At 39.0% G+C, this 22,528-nt stretch overlaps 1 protein-coding gene across 8 annotated transcripts in view; it reads left to right on the top strand.

Annotated features, from left to right (window-relative positions):
- The window catches only part of si:dkey-71h2.2 (low density lipoprotein receptor adapter protein 1), a 59,051-nt gene that overhangs the window by 7,383 nt on the left and 29,140 nt on the right, over nt 1-22,528 (top strand). For all 8 annotated transcript variants that reach the window (XR_006092060.1, XM_042390365.1, XM_042390359.1 and 5 more), the window contains exons 2-3: nt 13,475-13,617; nt 16,379-16,491. Coding sequence is in view for 7 of the 8 variants with exons in the window: in XM_042390365.1 (XP_042246299.1) it covers nt 13,475-13,617; nt 16,379-16,491 (256 nt within the window). In the remaining variant the exon portion in view is untranslated. The remainder of the gene's footprint in view (nt 1-13,474; nt 13,618-16,378; nt 16,492-22,528) is intronic.

The raw sequence follows: 22,528 nt of genomic DNA, 5'->3' as shown, positions 1-22,528 counted from the left end.
AAGATGCTGCATTTATGTGTAAAGGGATTTGGTTGAATCTTTAAAAATCTTTTTTTTTCATTTGTGGAGAAGGTTTATTGCATTAATTATCATCAGATTTGATCATTTAAACAGTTTTTTTTGTGGAAGTGTTTCCTGACTTTTGCCAGTAGATGTACTGTACATTTGATTTGTGGTGTTCATATTACCACAGTTTTGTCTGTAAGGTTGCATAGAGACTTGAAATTTCCCTACAGGGAACAACAATTTAATTCTTTATTGATTTTGTTGTATCTTAGGCTGAAAATGATCCTCCACTTACTCAACATCCACATACCAAATCCAATTTTTCATGATAGTGATGTGATATTTTTTTCCACAGTTTCACATGCCTGTTTCATTTGAAGCTATGAGTATATTATCCTCATTGTTGCACTCTGCAAATATTGATTTTAAAGCCTCGGCTTCATGTTATTAAAAACTGCTCCATATCATATTCTATATTGATTTTCTTTCTGAGGCTCTTGAGAGTTGTGTTATGGCAAGCGTATAACATCATTGCCTACAGTATATACTGTATGTTGTAAATGGTTATATTTGGTAACTCACATGTTCTTTCAAAGGTAAGTCTTTTATCCCTGTCAGCCAAGTTTAACAATGAGGGCGTCTTTTAAGTACATGCATGGATCTCTCTTTTAGCTCCATAAACTCTGATGTGTTTAAGCTAACCACACTTTTAGTGTCTTATACAGTTCATTATTATGGTACTGCCTAACTGTGTGTTCTCTCTGGAGTGTTTTTAACACCAACAATGTTTCCTGGCCTGAAGTGAAGTGAATTATGCAACACAGGGAAACTGAGAGACCCTATCTTGGGAGACTGCTTGTTCACACTACTGCAGCAACACACACACACACACACACACACACACACACACACACATCCACATCCACCTTCCTGTTTAGTGTGTACAGCAAAGCCCTAACATCCATCAATTGTTATTCTGTGTGTGTGTTTAAGAGAGAGATTAAGTACTGCAGATGCTTTAGTGTGTGTGTGTGTGTGTGTGTGTGTGTGTGTGTGTGTGTGTGTGTGTGTGTGTGTGTGCGTGCGTGCATTTGTTTATCAGCGGAACCTGTTCCTCCACTGGAGAGCTAAATCCCGTCTTGGTGTTCTGTTCAGCTGAAAAATTCATACTTCACTCACCATTTCTGACACATCATGTCCCTATCTGAGCCAAGGAACCCACTCCTAAAAATAACTTTGTAAAGTCAAGTGAAAATGGAAAACTTTTGTCACTGTGTGCTGTATAGAAACACAGTATGCATGTGGTCATGGTCAAAACAGACTTATAGAACTTATCGTTTTCTCCAAAGATAAGTTATCTTGATGTCTTGGTCGTCAGATTAATCATGATGAGCTGTTGATGTTTAAACTAGCTAAGATTAGTTTTTAACCGATTCTTCTAATCATCTTGATATTAATTATGCAGATAGCTGATGATGATCTGCTGGTGGAAAATGTAAGAAAATGAAATTGCTACCGTTCTTTAGTTCACTTGATTAAGTTAGAATTCTTTCTGTTGATAGCTATTATCTGATTCTTATCTGAAATTTATGTAAAAATGATTTTAGGTGCCCTTGTAGCAAAGTTGGTGAAGGTCATGCTGTGTACACAGGGGCCTAATTTTGTGGGGGATGTGAGCGACCCGTCACTTTCATAATCCTGTTTTTCTCTCCCCCCACTTTTACAGTTTTAATTTTATTCGCTCCCTATAATCTCCATAAACAGAGGTCCTCTAGTGTCCCGCTGCCAAAATCCAGACGAGCGAAGGTCTAAATTGATAAAAATGTTAATTGGCTCATCTGAGTTGCCTTCAGTTATTACAGTGTACATATGAAGACATTTTTTTCTCTGGGTATCGCTTTTCAGCAGCAGAGGATGCACTCTCTTATCGCTGGAGGTCGGTGGAAATGTTTACAGCCTGAGAGGAAGACTGCAGGCTATATTCAGGGCTGAAAAAGTCAAGTTTTGGATGATTTTCAGGTTGTAAAATTAATTTAATCTGTGTTTATTTGTATCTTACTAAAAATACACTAGAATAGAAAAAGAAAGAAAGAACATTAATCAAACATAACACAGTAAAGCACAGCACCCTTCATACTAAAGATGGAAGTATAACATTATTATGAAGTATCAGGTCTCTGTCAATAAAACGAAACATGATTTTAACTAGGTTTAACCAATTTACATGATATTTCTAATTTTAAGTATGGTACAGATATTCATGTCCCCCTCAGGATGAAAAAAAGATTGGTCAAAATCCCTCAACTTTCTGACACCATCAGGTGTTTGTGTTTTGTGCTAATTAGCAAGTATGAGCATGCTAACATAATAACAACTAGGATGGTGAAAATGGTAATTCTATACCCTTATGCTGTCATTGTCATTGTGAGCATGTTAGCATGCTGACAATAGCATTAAGCCCAAAGCATCACTTTGCCTTGGTAGCCACTAACATGGCTATAGACTCTTGTTTTGCTATATTACTCTTACACAATAACCAATTTCATTATAATATGTAATTTGTCAGATTAATATCAATGCATATACATACCAGAAATAGCATTCACTGTCTTTATCTTTGGTAGAAAATTTAACTGTGAAACCAAAGCTACACCCTTGCATGTCCCTCAACCTTAGCTTCAACCATCTGTGGCCAAATCCAGCCCAGGATCTTTTAACTTATATTTGATATTAAGAAAAGGCAAAAATACCACACAAAATATGAGAAGTTTCTATGAGCCATTTTTAAACTGCACAGCATACAATAACTACTTAGAGCACTCCTATTGATTACCCCCTTAATATCCTGATACTACAGAGACATGAGACCTGGGGAGCCGAGGTATCCGGCTGTGTCAGACTAGCATCCATCACTCAGCTGGAAGGGTCTAAAGTGCTCTACTGCATTAGAGGGGATTCCTGTGGGAAGCCCTCATCTATTAAAGGGGGTGCAGAGATACACTGTCTCAAATGAGATCAGCAGCTCTCAAAGGTGACTTGCTTGCTTTCGTGTGATAATGGATGGCAAAGCTAATGATTGCTCAAGCTAAGTGCTGTTTTCCTTGAACTCAGCTTGAGATGGGGATTAGGAAACCTGGGGATTCTGGTTTGTTTTTTTTGTTTGTTTTTTTTCCCTCAGATTTGCTCTTGAAAAGAAAACAGAATATGAAATATAAACCTATTATTTCATGAACTGATTTCTTTTGAGGGAGCTATTTCTAGTTGATGAAGATGTTGAAACGGGAGCCAGCAGACTCCAGGGGGAAAAGATCTGTATCAGCAAAGAGAAAACCATACCCTGTTTGAATTGCTAATGAAAACAATCCTTCCACGGTGCTGAGTGATTATGCTTTATGAATAAATAGCCGTGAGGAAAGATTTCTTTTAGTATGGAAGTGTCTGCATTGTTAATGTGGTTATTTTATTTAGGCATGATTCTGGAAATGTTTACTCTTCCTCCAGTGAACTTTGCTATACCTTATAATATAGGTGTTGATTATTCTTCTCATACTTTACTACACTTAAGTTTGGATTTCCCCTCAGTGGTCCAGACACTAAAATTCATGTTTCTACATATTTAGAAACTGCATTAAAATGTTGAAGTGATACATGCAGGATGAAATATTCATACAGGTCATTGGGTAGGAAAATTGACCTTGGTGCCTCAGACCAATATGAAAATTTCAAAAGTTTTAATTTAACAGACAGCAGCAGCCTACATGTCAGGCATAGACAAACAGCAGAGTCACTCAATAAAAATGATCCAAGGCACTTTCAATGGACATTTAGTGTTCAAGTCACCTAGATATTTAATGCCCTTTTGTCAATGGTGAACTATAACTGTCAGGAGATCATGAACAGTCTGTATAAAGAACAAACTCCCCAGTTGCTGTGTTGTGTTTGATTAACCATGGCACTGTGAAGCAGATAAATGAGCATTTAAAGAGCTTTACTCAAGCTTTTCTGAAATAATCCAGGAGATACAGAGCATGTAAACATTCTTTTGGAGTCATGTTTCAGACAATCTTTTAGGTTCAAGTTGTCTGCTGTTTAGTGCTGGCAGGTTGCGTACAGCGGGGAGTTGTTGTTGTTTTTGGGTTTTTTTTTTTTTTGCTGAAAATAGCTGCCTGATGTGGTTGGAATCGAGGTTGATGAGGGTGGTGAGAGTGAACCAAAACAGTAAAATTGCAGGCTGCAAAATAATGAGCCCCAAAGATGCTAAAATGTGCAATAGAAGTGAGCAGGGCCGCAGACTCTGGCCAAAATTCCCTGTGGGTTCAACACTACGAGTGACCTCCTTCACATTTAATCCATTGTTAATAAGAAAATGTCAATTAGTTCAGTTTTCAGCTTTTGAAAAATGATGCTTCTGTTTTTTCTGGTGAGGACCACCCCGGATACCTGCCCTTCTAGCTTTAAAAGAAACTAAAAGACCATTTAAACTGCTTTTCATAAGAATATTGTTTTCTTTCTTAAGTTGTAGGCCTTTTCCTCCTGCTCTTTCTCTGTAAATAAATGAATACATGATTGTGGAGGAAATGATAAATGGTGTATAACTGTGTTTAGTTAGTTTGTAACTTCATCTTCACTCTCAAGAGGGAATGATATTTCACTAATTTCAATCTGAATATCATCTGACCTCAGGCAGTTATACACATCAGCATTATTTTACCTCTGTCTTTTTGGGAAAAATATCCTTTGGGATCTTGTTGTTGATTCTACACACTGTCCATTCTGCATCTTGGAATTACGCCATGTTGCCTTTTTATAAAAACTCTCTTCTCATTGTGTGCTTATCTGGCTCCAACCTGCCGCACAGCATTATACCAACCGAACACCACCTGTCACTGTCTACAGAGCAAATATTAGCACATTTTTTCACTGTGGGATGCCAGCTATAAATAGAGTACAGGAGCTCCATCAGGAACAAAATTCAAACGTCTGTGTTGATTTTTAATTTGAAGCATGTAATAATGCCTGCCCGCAAAATAACCTCAGTACTAATCTCATTTCACTCCCTGGACACTTCTGAGGACAAAACACGCTACTTAGAGTAGAAAAGATAAGACTGTTTTACTGCTATAAGTGAGAACACTGGGTTGATCGTTTCTAATTAATCATTCACAATGCCTTTGGAGGACGTTTCCTGATGGGAGGGTTGAGGTCTAATGTTTTGCATAATAACTGCAGTCAAAGGCAATTAGCATTCAGGACATTATAGGAAATCTGTCATCAAGTTGTGATTGTATTTTCGCTTATCATTTTTAATACTCACTTTCATGCTTCCAGGCACACTTAGGGGTTGAATGCTGAATTCATGTAAAAAAGACACTGAAATCTGTATAAAGCCCTACATGCTGTATACTCTACTTCCACTTCTTACTGACGGTTGGACATTTGCACTTATTCACCTGCCTGCCGAGAGTTAGATGAGAAGATTGATGCCACCCGTTTCTTTTGACTGGACCGCAGGGACCAGCCCTATAAACGCGAATGTCTGTCCATCAGTGAGCCAGACTAAAAACTGTTGTAATTTTTGCTGTTGGACTGTTAATATGTCACTTTATGAAGTTTTAATGTTTTTTCAGGTGAGGAAGTAACCATTAAGATTCCCAATTTGTGGTCAGTTTATCCAAATAATGCCTGTTTGGAATTTTGATTGTTTTGGAGCCGCTGGCTGGGTGAGACTGGCTGGTCATCTTAGCCGCTAGCAGCCCGACTCCTGAGATGATCGGCTGCTCTAATGTCTCCTTAGCATTTTGATATATTCCTTTTATAATTTATAATTCCTTTTGGAAGATAAATGTTGGTCTCACAGATGAAATCTAACAATTGTAGCTGCCTCATTGGTTCATCTGAATGTAAAGTGAAGCTTCATGTTTTTACTGGACAGAACAATAGCGCGCCTCTGGGGCTCTATATGTACAGATGTCACCACATTTCAATAAATATAAATGTATTAAAATGAACAGATTATTCTATATTAAATTTCATTTTATTATTTTTTTGTCACAGTACAGTCAGATTATTGTGGTGAAGCTGAGCTGCTGCTGTCAGCAAGTATGCTGCTGTTCCAGTTGACCGTACTACGTCCTCCCGTCCTTGGAGGTTTGTACTCCTGAGTCGAACTTGGCGTACTTGGTATTGAGAAAGGCCCTCAGTCGAATTGGCTTCAGTCAAAGCCCGGCACACTTCCTGGGGGCTTGGTCACCACTGTCGCCACTTCCTGTATCTGTCGTTTCAAATTATTCCAACGCCCTCTAGCGTTTCATACATGGTCCAACCACATACTAGGTTTTGACCTAGTCTTGTTACAGTAAATATGATGCTACAGCCAGCAGCTAGTTAGCTTAGCTTAGCACAAAGACTAGAAACAGCTAGCCCGGCTCTGTTCAAATGTAACAGAATCTGCCACCGGCACCTCTAAAGCTCACTAATTAACAATTTATATCTCGTTTTATTTTATTTGTACAGAAAACAAAGTATAAAAATGTCATGTTGTGGTTTTACAGGGGGTCATGTGCAGGTTCAATGAACATTTATTTCAGCTTATAATGTGGTTAAATCATCTGCGGTTGTTTGTCATGACTGCCTCTGTTGTAAATGCCATTTTATTTCTCAGTCTCTGCTGTAAGATTGAAAAATTACATGATGCCAGCCACGCGACAAATTCACATTTCTTCCTTCATATTCCCAATCTGTCCTAACCAGCTCCCACTTTGTAGTAGCTCTATTTGCTCAGCCATGCATATAATTCACATCATCATTATGATTAACAGCAGATAGGGTGTTTGAAGGGAAAGCAATTAATGACGGGTTTTGGTGAAAAGGGGATTATGTTGAAAGAGCCACACCAGCACTGATTCATTCAAGGGCCTGCGGGGCAAATAGCTGATTCATGAACCTGAGTTATTTTACTGCACAGATATGTTTCCTGTCAGTTAAAATTAAACAAAAGCTTAAAGGAAATTGTTTTTCTAAGTACAGACGCTTGATGACTGCACTGTTCTGAAATATACAGTATTTTTTACAAGTAGACACAAACCCAATTAAATCTCCTCAAGGATGTTAATCATCCATTTTATTGGTTTTGCTTGCATTTTGTATTTTTTGTCATCAGGAAATGAAAAGCATCACATTTAAATGTGTTTAAGGAAATCTCTTTCTAAAAGCTGTGCAAAGTAGTCAAAATGTAATTAAAAAAACAGTAATGAAGCGGCAAATCAAAAGGCGGTTGCATTTGAGTTGGTGATCACAATAAAGACACAAGGGAAATGCTGTAAACCGAAATCCATTGTATTTTCAGAGAATGTTTGATGTCTGCTTCTCTCTCTATAGGAATACACCAACTGTCAAGTCATTAGACTATTAATGGGTTGTTTACCAGTGTCTACTCATTACTCGCTGGAAACTTGAAAGCTACAAAAAACAAACTCCTTTAGCTGTAACAAAAACATTTTCAATGTCATGTGTTTCCTGTTTCGGTGTAGCCCTGCTCAGGTATTACTGTATTACTTTCCTGCAATGCTATCTCCCGGCCTTTGGACATTATAGTCGCAGATCTGCTCAGAAGATATATAAATGAGATTACTGTTTTAATCACTAGTATTGCTTCTGTATAGCTTTCTATGCTTAGCACACCATGTTCTGGGATATAAACATGTTGGACCATGCTACCTATGTAGTCGTGGATCATGGATAGTTCCAGAGAGGGGACATATTATGCTTTTTGTGATTTTCGTTATTTTTATACTGTTATGATTTCGGATGTCTATGTTAAACGTATGTAGAAATGCTCCCAGCAGGTCAAAAGCCCAGCCGTCAGCCTGCTCTGAGCACTTCGTTTGCAATATTACCTTTACTTCCTCCTTTTGATGACGTCAGATTGTTTGTGCACGCCGACAAATGGCCATCTGTTGGTAGCCTTTGTTGCTAAGGTTATTCCATCGGTTGTTCGCACTGTCCACTCGCATATTTCAGATGGGATTCGGGCTTGAACATGTAAGGATGTATTTGAGAAGTTTCCATTTCAAATAAGAACGAGAAAAAGAAGTGAAATCCTGCTACTACTGCTTGTTTAAGTAGTCTGCTGAGGGATCAGTTAAAACTGAGTCGGCTCATTGCAAGGGGGGTCTTAATGAGACAGGAGCTAAAACAGCCTGTTTCAGACAGAGGCTGAACTGAGGAAGATAATACAGTTTTTTGAACTGTAAATTATGCTAAGATATTCCAGTAGAGCCCCAGAATATAAATATAGACCTGGAAGTGTGCGTCCCCTAGGTCACATATTATTATCATGACACTGTAGGAGTTGACAGATATGTTTTTCCGTAGTAAAACGTATTCCAGAGCAGTGGAAAATTAAAGCTGGGGTGTAAGCATTTAAAAATAGCATGACATAAGGTTTTGTACTGAGGCCAAGCAGATGTGTAATATTCCATCCAGAGGTTGGAGTTTTATGTACTGCTTCAGTTCAGAGCGCAGGATAATTCCACTGGTATCCCACCGCTTAATGTAGTTTGTATACTTCTTTTGATGCTCAGCCAAGGTGTTCAGTAACGTTATTTGCAGGTACCACCTCTCCTGCCTCTGCTGGGCTGTCGGTGATGGAGCTTGTGGTTGCTTAGCAACATCTGCTGTTTGATCCCATGACTCCCTCTTTGTTATTGTTGATGTTGTCAATGTTTGAGGAACAGCAGCTACTGTGGCTCTGATTGAGAGGTACTTCATCTCTCCTGGTGCTCTTTAATAAACCAGTATCTTAGATATACTGTAGGTAAAATTTTCACATTCTTGGCATACAACCAGAGGAAGATACAGCAGATGGGAGAGGTGAGGAAAAGGATAGCATTTAGAAAAACGGTAAGAAGATCGAGAGCTTGAGAGGAAGGACTTAGCTTTACTTGATTTCCCCTCAAGGCAGAAAACCCGTTACTCTCCCCCCTCCCACTCACACGCCATCCCAGCCCACCATCTTCCCAGAATGTGCGGCCTATTTTCCCTGTCAAGGTGGTGTCCTAGATTCAAAGTTCCATCGGATGAGTAAAACAGTAAGGCAACGAGATTATATCAAGACAGATGTGGAGGATGGGGGTGTCAGCCGGGTTTGAAAAGCAAGCCGAATATTTCATATATTAATGCTTTAAATTCAAAACAAGAATGTTTGTGAAACCTCTCTAGAAAGAATGTCCTACTTTCTGACCTTTAGGGAGATGGTCAAAAGGGAATGCTTTTGTTATTTTGACCTATGAGCACATTCTTATTCTGACAGTTTTTGCAATTAATATGATGGTATCCTGGGGGAAACATTGTGTGCGTCTGCCCTGCATGCCTGTGTTTATGCCCTTTTTTGCTCGATTATGCCTGTGTGCATATCATTGCACTCCTGTTTGCGTTATTAATTAATCTTCAGTGTAGGTGTAGAGCAGAATTCACCCGGGCACCATTCTGACTTCTCAGTGCAAATTAAATTACTGAGCGTGGAGCTCAAAGAGACAGCTGGTGATCGCTGCATGTAGCTGAAGGCGTGCAGAGCACATGGTACCTATTATACTACAACAGCACTTCCCCAAGTCAGATCAGCTACTGTGAAATGCTACACTTGTCAGTTGTTTGTTCAACAGAGTGTCGAATTTTACAGTGCTCAACATCTCAGGGCAGTGGTATTAAAGCTTTATGTGAATACACTTCAGACTCAGTGCAGCAAAATGTCATGAAATCGCTCCGTGCCTTCATTGCAGTGAATTGATTCCTTTAGTGTGTGCCCCAACTGTGAGGCTTTTTTGTGAGCATAATGCAGTTGGCGCACTTACTGTAACAGCCTGGATGTGAAAGTGTTGCCAGACATCAGTTTATTAAGGTTGATGCTAGAGATGTACCTATATTGGATATCAGTCCGATGCTGACTCAAATAGCTGTATTGGGTATTGGTGACAATAGGCCGATCTGGTATCGGACACCAAAATTTTAATGAATAACAATTCAGTAAATTTATATCTATGCATTTATTTATTATGTTTTGTTTTACAAAGTTAGGAAATCAATGTTTAAGTTGAGCCTGATTTTGCCTTACACATAAAAGAATGATCCCAGTCTCTTCCACACAGTGAGTCATACAGCTTATTAATCAAACACTGATATTGGACCGGTACTTGGTATCGGCTAATACCCAAAGCCCAGGTATTGGTATCGGGGCTGAAAAAGTCAGATCGGTGCATCTCTAATGCAAACGTCATCAGTGCACCACCATGGCCTTGTCCTCCCTGATCTTGTTTTGTGCCCAAATTAGATCACCTTGAGACACACACTCTCACACAAACACACACTTACACATACATTTCCACAGATCACAGATGCACATTAAAGCGTGCACGCTAGCCATCTGAAACATCCAAATTGCACATTTTTGGTCCTTCTTATTATTTTCTTCAACATGTTAAAATCCAATTAGCTTCCCTCCGCTTGTTCCTGTCACACTTATCAGTCCCCGTCCCTCTGTAGACTCACACAGGATTTATTAAAAATTTAAGCACTCCTCTTTTAGAGGGATAATATATTGGAAACCCTGCAGCATCAACATGAAGCTGTTTAATAATTCATGTGTGTAGCCTGGTGAAGACAACATGGACTGTAGCACTTTAGCTTTGTAGTGCTGTGACATTTTAAAGAACGCACCCGAGCAATAAATCTTTTGACCAGGAGCTGCTTTATTGCAGCTTATGATGTCCCACACCCATCTGAAAGACTGTTGTTGGAGCTGATAAAAGTAAAGTATATTTTAATTGTATATCCTTCACAAAGCTCTGCCAACATTATTTACTGTTGCCTGTCAAGCCTTCCATTCCTGCAAGGCACATTTTTGAAACAACCGGTGTTAAATTTTACATACAAGTGAACAAAAACAGGCCTTTCATTTACAGGCAATGACCATCAATTTTGTTGCCTGAAATGATGATGATGATCGCTAGCGGATTTTATCAGCTGCAGCTAGTTGGCTAAGTAACGCTAACTCTATGAATTGGTTGACTTTTTACAAGAGTCTTAATTATGCTCTTGGTTGCTATATATTATATATGCTAATTCTTAAATATTGAGGCTAAAAGTCAGCATCCCTTTCCAGTTGATGATCCATGTAGAACGTGTGGAATTAAAAGAGCAGCATTTATCTTAAACTGTAGGATAAAGCTTGTCAGCACTTGATTATAAAGCAGCTTTCTAAATAAAAATGTAGTGAAAATGTTGTTAATTTTACCATAAAATATTCGGATGCCTACTATAGAAAAAACTTGGACAAGCAACACAGAACTGTATGCTTTATTGTTTGTATGTTCAAACAGTTTCACTTTTTCCAAAAGAAAAAAGCTTTCACGATAAGTTGATGTGTTTGGCAAATGTAACACTATCTCTGGTAACAAGATTAGGTTGCATTAAACTTCCCCAAACCAAATGAAGCACAGGACAGAACCGCTATCGTCACTCTAAACTCTGATATAATAGTGCATTGGCTCACACCTATCGTAACCCATAAGCCCAAGATGTAATGTAGTTAGATAAGGATGTGCTTGGCCCTGAAAGTAGTGCTAGGTTATAAGTTACTGTTGTAGATAGCAAGGTTGTTAGGTGTGCTGGTGTTTGCAGCTATATAAACACACTGTTTAATTCAGTCTTAAGAGTTTTGCTAATGTGTTTTTTGGTTTTTGAAAGGCTAAATACTGGCCTGGTGTGCCTACTGTAGGTGGTAACCTATTATTGGACAAACGGAGGGGTTTAGTTAATGGTCAAGTGGTGATACTTTCTTGTTTTTGTTTTTTGTTTTAAGCCCCATTGTGCTCTGTCAGGCAAAATGTGAAATTCTACTCTTTTAACACCATCGAATGAACAAACTATGATATCCACCATTTACCTAAGCAATCACATTTAATAACATCAAATGTGCTCTCTGGTTGAAGCGGCCCCTGCAGTGTGATTGAAGATGAGTTAATAATTCAGAGTTGTTGGAAGTGGTGTAAGGGGATGGTGTTCTCTGCTGTTCGCCTTCACAGCTGCATGGGGCCTGCCAGTGACAGATGGCTCATCCCATGCGGATGATTCAGTGCCAGTATATCCCAGTAGAGTGTTGGACACGGATTGAGTGTGTGTGTGTCTCTCTTTCTTTCTCTCTTTCCATGCTCTTGTAATACTCTTTGTCAATCTCACTCTCCTAATCTGTGCTATGAGCAGAAATACCTCTGTATGGCAAGGGGAAAGAAAGGAGGGCAAAGCACTAGGGTCTGTTTATCAGTTGCTTATGCATTTGTTGTTTGATTGCCTTTATCACAGCAGACTTTTTAAATAATACTTTGAAATGCTGTGGAATAATGGATCATGTTTCACTGATCGTCCCATTAAGTTTTATCACAGAGTGTGGTCTGTTGCATAGTTTTGTAAGTTATTCCCCTCCTGATGCTCCTCTGCAGGGTGTCCAGGTGTCGCTGAGAGATATTTTAAGCTCTCTGCACGGGCGCAGTCCCCCTCCCTGCCTTTAGCAGTCAGCTAGAGAGGACAGCTTGGTTGCTACCTGTTGGAAATCACAGCAACAACAGGACATTGCAGTCATTCTGTGCAGTCTATCAGAGCACAGCTCATGCTGGGTTTTTGGAGCTAGTGCTGCAAAATTATTTATATATATACATGTATCCATCTATATATGTTTGTCCATATAGGGTTTTCTACTGCAGAAATTCTTGCTTCTTAGCCAGTAAAGGATGATCACAAATCTCAGTCAAATCTCAGTGGATTTTACGATACAGTATACATTCAAATTCAGAAAATGTAGTGTGGAATGTGATGGATTATGGATGGATGGCTTTGCAGTCCAGCTGTTTGAGTTTCAAAGACAAAATGAAATGACCATCTACTTTATTGAAGGAACCCATAAAAGACACAGTAAAGTTGATCTTGTTATCTTATTCTTATATTTCAATGCGCACACAATTTTCAATTTTTCTTTTTACATGCGGACAAGTGTAATAAATACATATTGCAGAGCTCTGACGTAAGCCCTCGAACAAAAATCACACAGAATTTGTGCAAAGTCTGACAGATCAGCTGTGATGCTCCTCTGCCAGCACACATGCTGTCTGTGCTGAGTATTGTAAACAGTCTACTCAACAAACTATGCGAAGAAGACACTGACTTGAAAACTAATTCTGACAGACTTTTAGACTTTTAAATGTCTGTTTTGTTAGAGTTGTGGCACTTGTGAAGGCACTTTCAAATAGTGTCTAATTTCATCTCATACATGGAGTGATATGTCTATTTAAGTGGCTTATGTGACATGTTCTTCTGAAAAGATGATAATAGTTTTAGATATTTTTCTGGGCTCTTATTTAGTAAAGCACTTACATGATTATAATCATACTTATATATTTTTCACTTTTTGTCCAATCAGAGCTGCCAGAGAACTGGACGGACACCAAGGAGACTCTACTGGAGGGGATGGTGTTCAATGTGAAGTACCTGGGTATGACACTGGTGGGCCAGCCCAAAGGAGAGGACATGGCCTCAGCTGCCATTCGCAGGATTGTTGCCACAGTGAGTCACTGAGTCCTCTTTTGACTCAAACAACTGACTTTGACATTTTGTCATCAGTGCTTGACACCCTGCTCGCTGTACTTTGATTTCATCGCGAGTACTGGATACAGGAAACGGCGAGCAACAGGAAGCAACTGGAAATGTGGGAGTGACATTGTGACGATTTCAATTACAGTGATCCTTTTTATAGAAATTCCCTTGTGGATTTGTGAAATTACAGCCTCAAACTGTAATACACATTATCAGAATGACCTAATGGGGAATACTTGTCAAATTTGACACAATAGATCTGATCCATGTTATCTTGATGACCCAGGACAATTTTTTGTCAGAAATTGGAAAATTGTCGCACCATATACAGCATATACATCTTGGGATACCACTACAGACAATAAAAAGGAGAATGAATTTTGTAAGATTTATTTTATTTTACATTTATTTTATAAGATGTCCTTTATGTCACAGTAATTGAGTCAGTCACAGGTCAGTATATGTATTCCCATGGATAGAAAATCACAGTGGACTCCGTCATAATCATCTAATTCAGTATCCATGGCACTCTGTGGCATTCCATGTTAGGAAATATTTTTCTTGGGAAAAAGTATAAATTCAAATGTTCAGTAAAATACTGAACTGCCCACCAGAATTACTTTAAAATGAATTATTTTCTACCATTCTACCTTAACTGCTTGCAATTATTTTGGCATGTACGTAGTTGTAGTCAGGTCATGTTTATATCAAGGTCAGTATGGCTGCATGGAAACATAAAGTAGCTGCTAATCCAGGATTATCAAGGGTTGCACATGTGCAGCAGTCAAATCAGTGATATGATGTTTGCTTAACAACACTGAGCCGCAATTTTCTGAGCATGGTTTTCTACATCAATTCATAATTCAGTTTCGACAAGGCTGTTCACAAAACAGCAATCTGATTATTTACCTGCATTAAAAATCAAACAAGCTTATATTCATGTTTTTTCCATTCATTTTCTGTCATGCACACACACACACACACACACACAAACACACACACAGCTCACCTACTCCCTGAATGCCACCAACAATAAGAATGTCTAATCTGTTGGAAGGCAGAAAGAAAAGCCTGGTGCAGCCTGCCTAATCAGAAACCCCCCACTTCTCAATTAGAGACTGAACCAAGCCTAATGGCAGGATTAAGATTCAATTGATTTTATACCAGGACACAAAAAGAAACTCAGTTGTCTCTGTCTGTTCCCTTGGAAACCAATCAACCTGAATGGGATTACTGAATACATTTGTGACTTTTTCCATTTGCTACATGCTTTAGTCAGACATGATAAGACATGATTGAGGGACCAAACGCAGAGAAAGACTGAATTTGGCGTATCTCAAGCTGACAGATTGGTTTTTGCCTTGTGGCATGACACAAGTAACATGATGGCAGAAAATGTGGTTGTTAGCACTTCCTACATGAATGAGCTGCCACAGTCAACTACGGCACCGTTTCCTTCCTGATTGTAATGTTAGTTTTCCAGTTCTGCTGTTCGTTTTCACCAGGTAATTTAGGCTCCTACAGCATGATACCATTCCTGTTGTACTGCAGAAGTCCTAGTTTTTGTTTAAAGGGGATGTATCATCTGCATTTCCAGGTCGATATTTATATTCTACTGATATGTCTTTACTTTTATGATGTCTGAAACAGGCAGTTTTAGCTCCTGTGAGCCCCCCTTCCCCATGAGCCCACTCTGTTCTGATTGGTTAGCTTGCTCAGCTGCGACTCAGCAGACTTCCAGCAGCATGGGAGGCTACATAAACAAACAATAGTAGTAGGATTTAACTTCTTTACATCTTTACATCCGTATATGTTTGATCCTAAATCTGATTCAAAATATGTGAGTGGACAATGCAAACAACCCGTTGAATAATCTTAGCAACAAAAACTATTGAATAGACGGCCGTTTGTGGGCAGGCATGAACACTCTCATCACAAGGAGGAAGTAGAAGTGACATTGCAAATTAAGTCTCCAGAGCAGGCTGAAGCCCTGACTTTTGACTTTCAGGGAACATTTTTACATAGTTTCACCTCAAATTTTGGACCTTTTGACCATCTTTAATGTAGACATCCAACATTGTAAAAGTATAAAAATAACAGAAAATCACAAAAAGCATTATATGTCCCCTTTAAGCCTTTCTCCACTAGTGCCTTTTATTTCACCTGCTACAAAAAATATGCAGAGTGAATGTATAAAAGTACAGTAAAGGATGAGAATCTCTTCCTTTAATTTCCCTCCTTTCCTCTGTCCCCTCTGTATTCTTTCATAGTCACTCCATTGACTCTTAACTTTATCATTTGGGTGTGAAATAAACTGTTCTCATTTGCTGGCTAATTGCATGTTAAGGAGGTCACTGTCATTGTCAACAGGCACTCTCACAGACCGCAAGCTCAGCAAAATGGCCGTGTTTTCTGAATCTCCAGATGGAGCATATCGGCAGGGGGAGTCAGTGGCTGCCAGCCCGACCTCGAGTACTTGTACTGGGCTACACATAACAGCTCTCCTCCCCCCGTTCTGTCATCTTTTATATATTTCCCACATTTCTGGGACAACTCATGCAGGCTGCTTATGTTGCTGCTCAGCAGCCACTGACACAGTTGAGGTTTACTAAGTAAGATCATCTTATATTTACATCAGAGTGACAGGTTAGCTCTGTCTAAACCTGAGGTGATATTTATTGCATCTTATTTCAATGTCTGTGTATATATTTTCATATTTTCATATCTACAGGCCAGAGCCAGTGCTAAGAAGTTTCGTAAAGTAACACTGACGGTCTCACCGAAAGGCATCATCATCACAGACACGGAGACTACAGACCTCATAGAGAATGTCTCCATATACAGGTAAATGCTATTTTCTCATACAATACGTCACATTAATTTACTTGATTTTGCCAGAATGAGCAACTCAGTATCATCATTACTGTTTTGTAGGGAGTCCTGGGTACATACACTATATTGAAAACTAACAGTAATGACATTCCAGGTCAAAAAAAGTTGAAAAACACTAAATTAAAATCAGATTTTAAAGAGAAACTTACAAAGTGGTGCAGTGTGCACATTTGTACTGCACCAGACACTTATAACTAACATTTCCATTCAATACAATTACAATATTTTTGGACTGTCAGTGTGTCAAGCCATTTACTGTGCAATAGTAATCCTATGTGAGATGCACTGACCTCATTTAGTATTCAGTATTCTCATGGAGAATATTAAGCAGTTGCAATGCATGCAGAGTGTAGTATGGTTGAGTGTTATGACATGATATATAATTATTTCAAATGTATTTATTAAATGCCAGAATTATGAACTGAATTATTACTACTTAAATGAATTATTACTTATGGTTAAAAATGCTGGTTATCCTTCAAGTTGAGTCTTAAAAACAAATCATATTTCTTATCTAGGTCACTTTTCCCTCTATCCATTGCTTGCGGTCTTTTTGCAGGAATAAAACGAGCAGTTTTCTGCTCAGAGCTGTTGTGAGTCTCATGTTTGATCAATTCACTTGGAAACCAATAATGGAAGGGCAGGAGGGGGGTCGCTGGGGGGTGTCTGTTACAGTCTCTCTGTGTGTCAATGAAAGCTAACCTTTTCCAGCATCATGCAAGGTTTCATTCGACCAAATCAGTGTGGTTTGTGATACTGCTCTGTACGTTTGGCTGACTTTCCCTCTCTGGATACCATCCTGTAATATAGACTGGGCCTCGTGTCATGTAGGATTACAGTCGAAACATTGTATGGCTAGTCAGTGATTGTGGGATGTGTGTGTGTGTGTGTGTGTGTGTGTGTGTGTGTGTGCGTGTGCGCGCACAGGTTTGCATCCTCTTCTGATCCATCTTATCAGCGGTAGCAGACCACAGGCCAGGGGAATCAGCCTCGTCTTTGATCTCCTTCTCTTCCCTCCTTATCTTCCCCTCCTCACCTTCCCCCTTTCCACTTCTACTGTCTGGGAAGAAATCTCTCTTTTCTAGTCACAGACTCTGAACGCAGGAATACCCACAACTAATTGCCCACTTTGAAACCTGTGCTGCCAGTCTTTCCTGACACCCCCGAGTGTTGTTACAGGATAGATTGAAGGGTCACAGACAGAGCTTGAGATGACTGAGGATTGATTTATTCCCTTTATGAGACCCCACCCCCAATCCCAGCTCCTCAGAACCCCTTTTCCCCTTCTGCCCCGGCTTTCTTGTCTTATTTTTCTTGAACATAATCCATTTATTGGCTAAGAAAGCTAGTGAAGGATGAAAGACAGTGCAGGAGTGTAGATGTAAGAGAATGGATCAAATCAGTCTGTGTTTACTGTGCATAACAAATAAGGGAGAGTTAGATACACAAGATAAGTGTGTGTGTGTGTGTGTGTGCACATATAGTCATGCTTGGATGAATGTGTGTAAAGGCATGAGCATGAGCACAAATACACACACTTGAACATGCAAGTGTGTGTGTTTGTGTGTGTGTATGTACTATAAATGTGTGTGTTTGTAAAGTTAATTGTGTATTTGCACTTACTGGAAGCCAGGGCTGTTTCCCTCAGGGGAAGCTTAGTGTGGGATAGAAAACAGACAGGAAAGGCATTGTGCACTGCATTGGAAATGGGATCCTCGCAGCTATGACCCTCCCACCCCATCCACCCACACCCACCCACACACATACCCTCCCACCCACCCACACACAAACAATGCAGTATCATCTTGAATCAGTGGCATTACACATTCACAACCTGATGTTGAATTCAGCAGCCATGACAACCTCACAGATCTTGACAACACACTTTACAGCGCATCTAATTTGCAGGATCAGCCACTCAAATTGCATTATCATGAGCTTGATCTCTCAGTATGTGCAAGTCTGTCTCGTAGTGTTTCTCTGAGTCTAACTGCTGGCTTGGATCAGGTCAAGAGCTACACCACGCAGAGGTGATAATGACAATATCACCTCAATATCAATTCACACTATCAGTGTAATGTAGCAATACCTTGCAGATTAGTTTTGTAGAATATACAATACATACTCACAAGATAAAAAAAATCACTAGTAATGTGGAAATGATGATCAAACATGTAAGATACAGCATTTGCTGTTCATTTCACTCAGCCAGAACAGTAAATTTTTAGATTTTGTTGTCTCTTTATCTGTCATGTGACCTGGAAAACAGAAATTTAAACAACCGTATTTTAGGATAGCAAAAGTCCCAGCTGATCTAATTTTGTATAATGATATTGATAGTGATATATTAACCAACGCTCAGCACTTATATATAGATATAAGCTCATTCATTTTCTTGCTGAGAGATACAGTAGATGAGAAGATCAGTATCAATTTGTCAGAATGTCTGTATGCTAGATGTGAAGTTAGGAGACAGTTAGCTTTGCATAATGACTTAAAACCAAAGGAAACAGCTAGCTTGGCTCTATCCAAAGGTAATAAAAACACCAGCACCTCCAAAGTTCACTAATTAATAAGTTTTATCTTGTTTTTACGGGAATGAGGATTATGTGCTGGGCTATTTCTTGGCCAGGCACAGTGACTTCCTGGAGTCTCCACTGGTTACCTGGCAACAGACCTCTAGGAAGTCAGTGCTCCTGGCCAAGAAATAGTCCAGCACACAACCCCCCGTAAAACCATAATTTTTTTTTTTACCCTTCAGTTTTTGTGCAGCTTAAATAAACAAGATATAACATGTTAATGAGAGAACTTTAGAGGTGCTGGTAGGTGGACAGTCAGGCTAGCTTTTCCCCCCTGCGTCCAGTCTCTCACACTAAGCTAAGCTAAGTGTCTCCTGTCTGTAGTTTCATATTTAACGCACAGACATGAAAGTAATCGAATCAAACTCTTGGCAAGAATGCAGATACGTATCTCAAAATTTCTTAACTTTTCTTTTAAATTCGAAAATATTGGATGAGATTTATTTAAAGTAAAACCACTATTCAACAAATCTTACATTTTATAGCTGATGACCCACAGTTGTAAGAGAAAAGGTGGGAGTTTGATTAAAGGAGCAGCTTACAGGAACAGTAAAAGGTGGCTGGTTTGATTCCCTGTACTGACAGCACTGACAGGCTTTTATGTACAATATTGTATAAACCTGGACTGAGTTCAGGTATTGAAAACTATTAACAATCATGCCATCTTATGTGTCCTTTGTATTTCTGTTCCTTGAATTTGAAAACATACTGGCAGTGATCCTAACATCTCCCAATGAATAGAACGCTCTGACGGTGTTCGGCTTTCATCTGGACTGGTTTTACTATTTCATATTCTGTGAAGAGCTTTTACCGACCGACCAGCATATCAATCAGCAAAACACAGCTGAAACTATGACTGACACCCCACCTGTGTAATGATGTGTGTTGTTCTGACACACCATTATATGTGTGAGATGTGTCTGCACAATCCCTGAATAGATGTTCTCAGTGTGATATACCAGTACAGGACGAGCCCGTGTTTTCTCTTTGCTTCAACATTGATGAATAGATTTTGCCATTTTGTTTGAGGCCTTGCTTTTTACTCCATTTTGCTGAAATATTTGCAAAAGCAAACTGCTGTTTTTCATTATTGGACTTATGTCGGGTAAAAAGTTGAACAAAAGTAGTTCATTGTTGTATTAAACAGCATACCTGCTTTATTCATTGAGATTCAGAGGCTTTGATGCAAGAAGTTCTGTTCAGGCTTTGTACTGTAAATATTTAAATATTTTCATTGATATTCTCTCTCTTCCTCACAAACACCGGTGCACTACACAGTGAGGAGATCAAAGGCTTGCAGTCCACAGAGCCCCTTTGGAGATATGATGCATACTGACAGCTCAGCTCCTGTTGTTCAAGCTTAGTGAAAACTCTGTGATGCTGTCATTTTTTTTTTTTTACTGCTGTTGTTTCAAGCTGAATGCTTATTTTATGAATATGAGCCATTGTGTGTCACAACATTGGCAGTAATTACTTTCTGGTACCAGTTGTCTTATAATAAGTAAAATCTGAAGGCATGATTTTTAAGATACATGCATTCACATCACATCACATCACAGTTCAGATAAATTACAGAAGAAATTTGTGCGTCTTTGCCAAAAGATTAAATCTTAAATGTGTATTCACTCCAATGAGATGTTTTTGTTTGCAGATTCATATTAATCTCGCATGGATGCCATTATACAATGAACAATTTTCTGGGTTACTCGTCCTTTATGATAAATTCATACTCGTGAGACTCTTGTTGTTTATAATAGGACATTGGGTTGATTTTGCAAATTTCACGATTTCCATATTGTTCATCATCATTATTTTATTTTGTACACAGTCCTTTTGTTAAAATTATGGTTATATATTCTTGCTAATGCACATATTTGAAGACAAAACAGACTTGCACTGTATTTGCACTGATCTTTTTGATAATTTTGTTTATGCTCACAGTGCAGCTAAACTTTCTGCAAAATCTAACAACTGGTTGTGGAAAATTAACTGCATTTCCTGTTAAAATGCATGCGTCAGAACCTCTGGGTGTCTCTGATATACGATAAGACAGAAGAGTCCGCTGGTTTCCAGGCATTGCCTTTGTTTATAGACTGTGTATCTCCAGGCTACAGCCATCATCTGATTGTCCTTGTTCATTTAGACCCTTTGTATAACTTTTATTGAAACCTTGCTAAACATGCTTTTATTTTGAACAGAGATGAAAAGATAAAAAGATATGTAAAAATGTTTTAAAAAAATCAATACAGTTTCATTCTAATCAGTGTAAGCTATTAAATAACTTTTACACAAGACATTTTTTTTAATATTCTAGTAAAGTGAAGTATGTGCACACCACTTTATAGGAGTTGGGAGAAAATAGTCAATATGTCAATAAGATGATAATTAAGTTCATGTTAAGCAGCTACTTTTGTTTGGTTGCATCACACTTGTATTCCAAACTTAAATGGGTCATCCCTTTCAACTTTTTCTCAGCTGATTTTTCTGCAATTAAGGCCCAAATATAAGTTGGAGCATGGGGATGAGAGGGGGGGGTGGGGGGGGGACACATAGCTGGGTGTCATGGGCATTGCTATGTGGGTCATGCATCAGTGGTGCTAGCCAGCAAACAGTCTGAGAGGGAGATGTTAAAGTGCTGGTGATTTCATGCTTGTTGTTTGATAGAAGAAATTACTTCATTTTTAGTGCCCTTTTTGAAGTGGGGAGGCAAATAAGCTGCTGCTGCTGCTGTTGTCTGCAGATCTCCTTTGTGTATAGTTTACAAGTTACTTTAGCAACAGCAGATTATACAGAGATGCACACAGCACTGTCTGCAGTCCTCTTGGCATCTTCCCTCGCTGATGGTGGTGACATCTCTAATTGAGATGGGAGGCTTTGATGTGTGGCATTCAGAGAAAAGTAACAACTGAAGCAAGATAAAAAAGCAAGTAAAAGAAGCTAATCCTGTCCTTGTGTTTCTTAAAATAAAGGTTGTATGTTTAATTATAGCGACAAAGGTCAAGTGCATCACTCACTGTGGCTCATTTACATATCTAATTTAAGCCACAAACATGATACACGCTGTTGGTTCATGTAGCAACCTCAGATAGACACAAAGGATGACTCAAGATCGATACTGCCTCTAATAGCCTGCATAAAATCAGACAAAACAAATCCACCAGTTTTGTGTCCTTTGCTCCAGTGAACTCGAGCTGTTGTGGGGGCGAAAATGGCTTGGTGGACTGTCCAGATGTGTTTTTGATAACCATTGCAAAATAACGGACCGTGGCTATCACTGGATTTGCAGACAATTGGATTTCTTGAAAAACCAAATATTAGATCCAGGAGAGATTCAGTGCGACTGTTGGGAATGAGGTCTCATTCAATACAGCAATACAGTCATTGCTATGACTGCAATACAGTCATAGCAA

This window comes from Thunnus maccoyii, chromosome 17 (genome assembly GCF_910596095.1).
Source record: "Thunnus maccoyii chromosome 17, fThuMac1.1, whole genome shotgun sequence".
NCBI classification, from domain to species: domain Eukaryota; kingdom Metazoa; phylum Chordata; class Actinopteri; order Scombriformes; family Scombridae; genus Thunnus; species Thunnus maccoyii.
The sequence above is the reverse complement of the archived record's forward strand: the minus strand, read 5'-3'. Positions and strand labels throughout refer to the sequence as shown.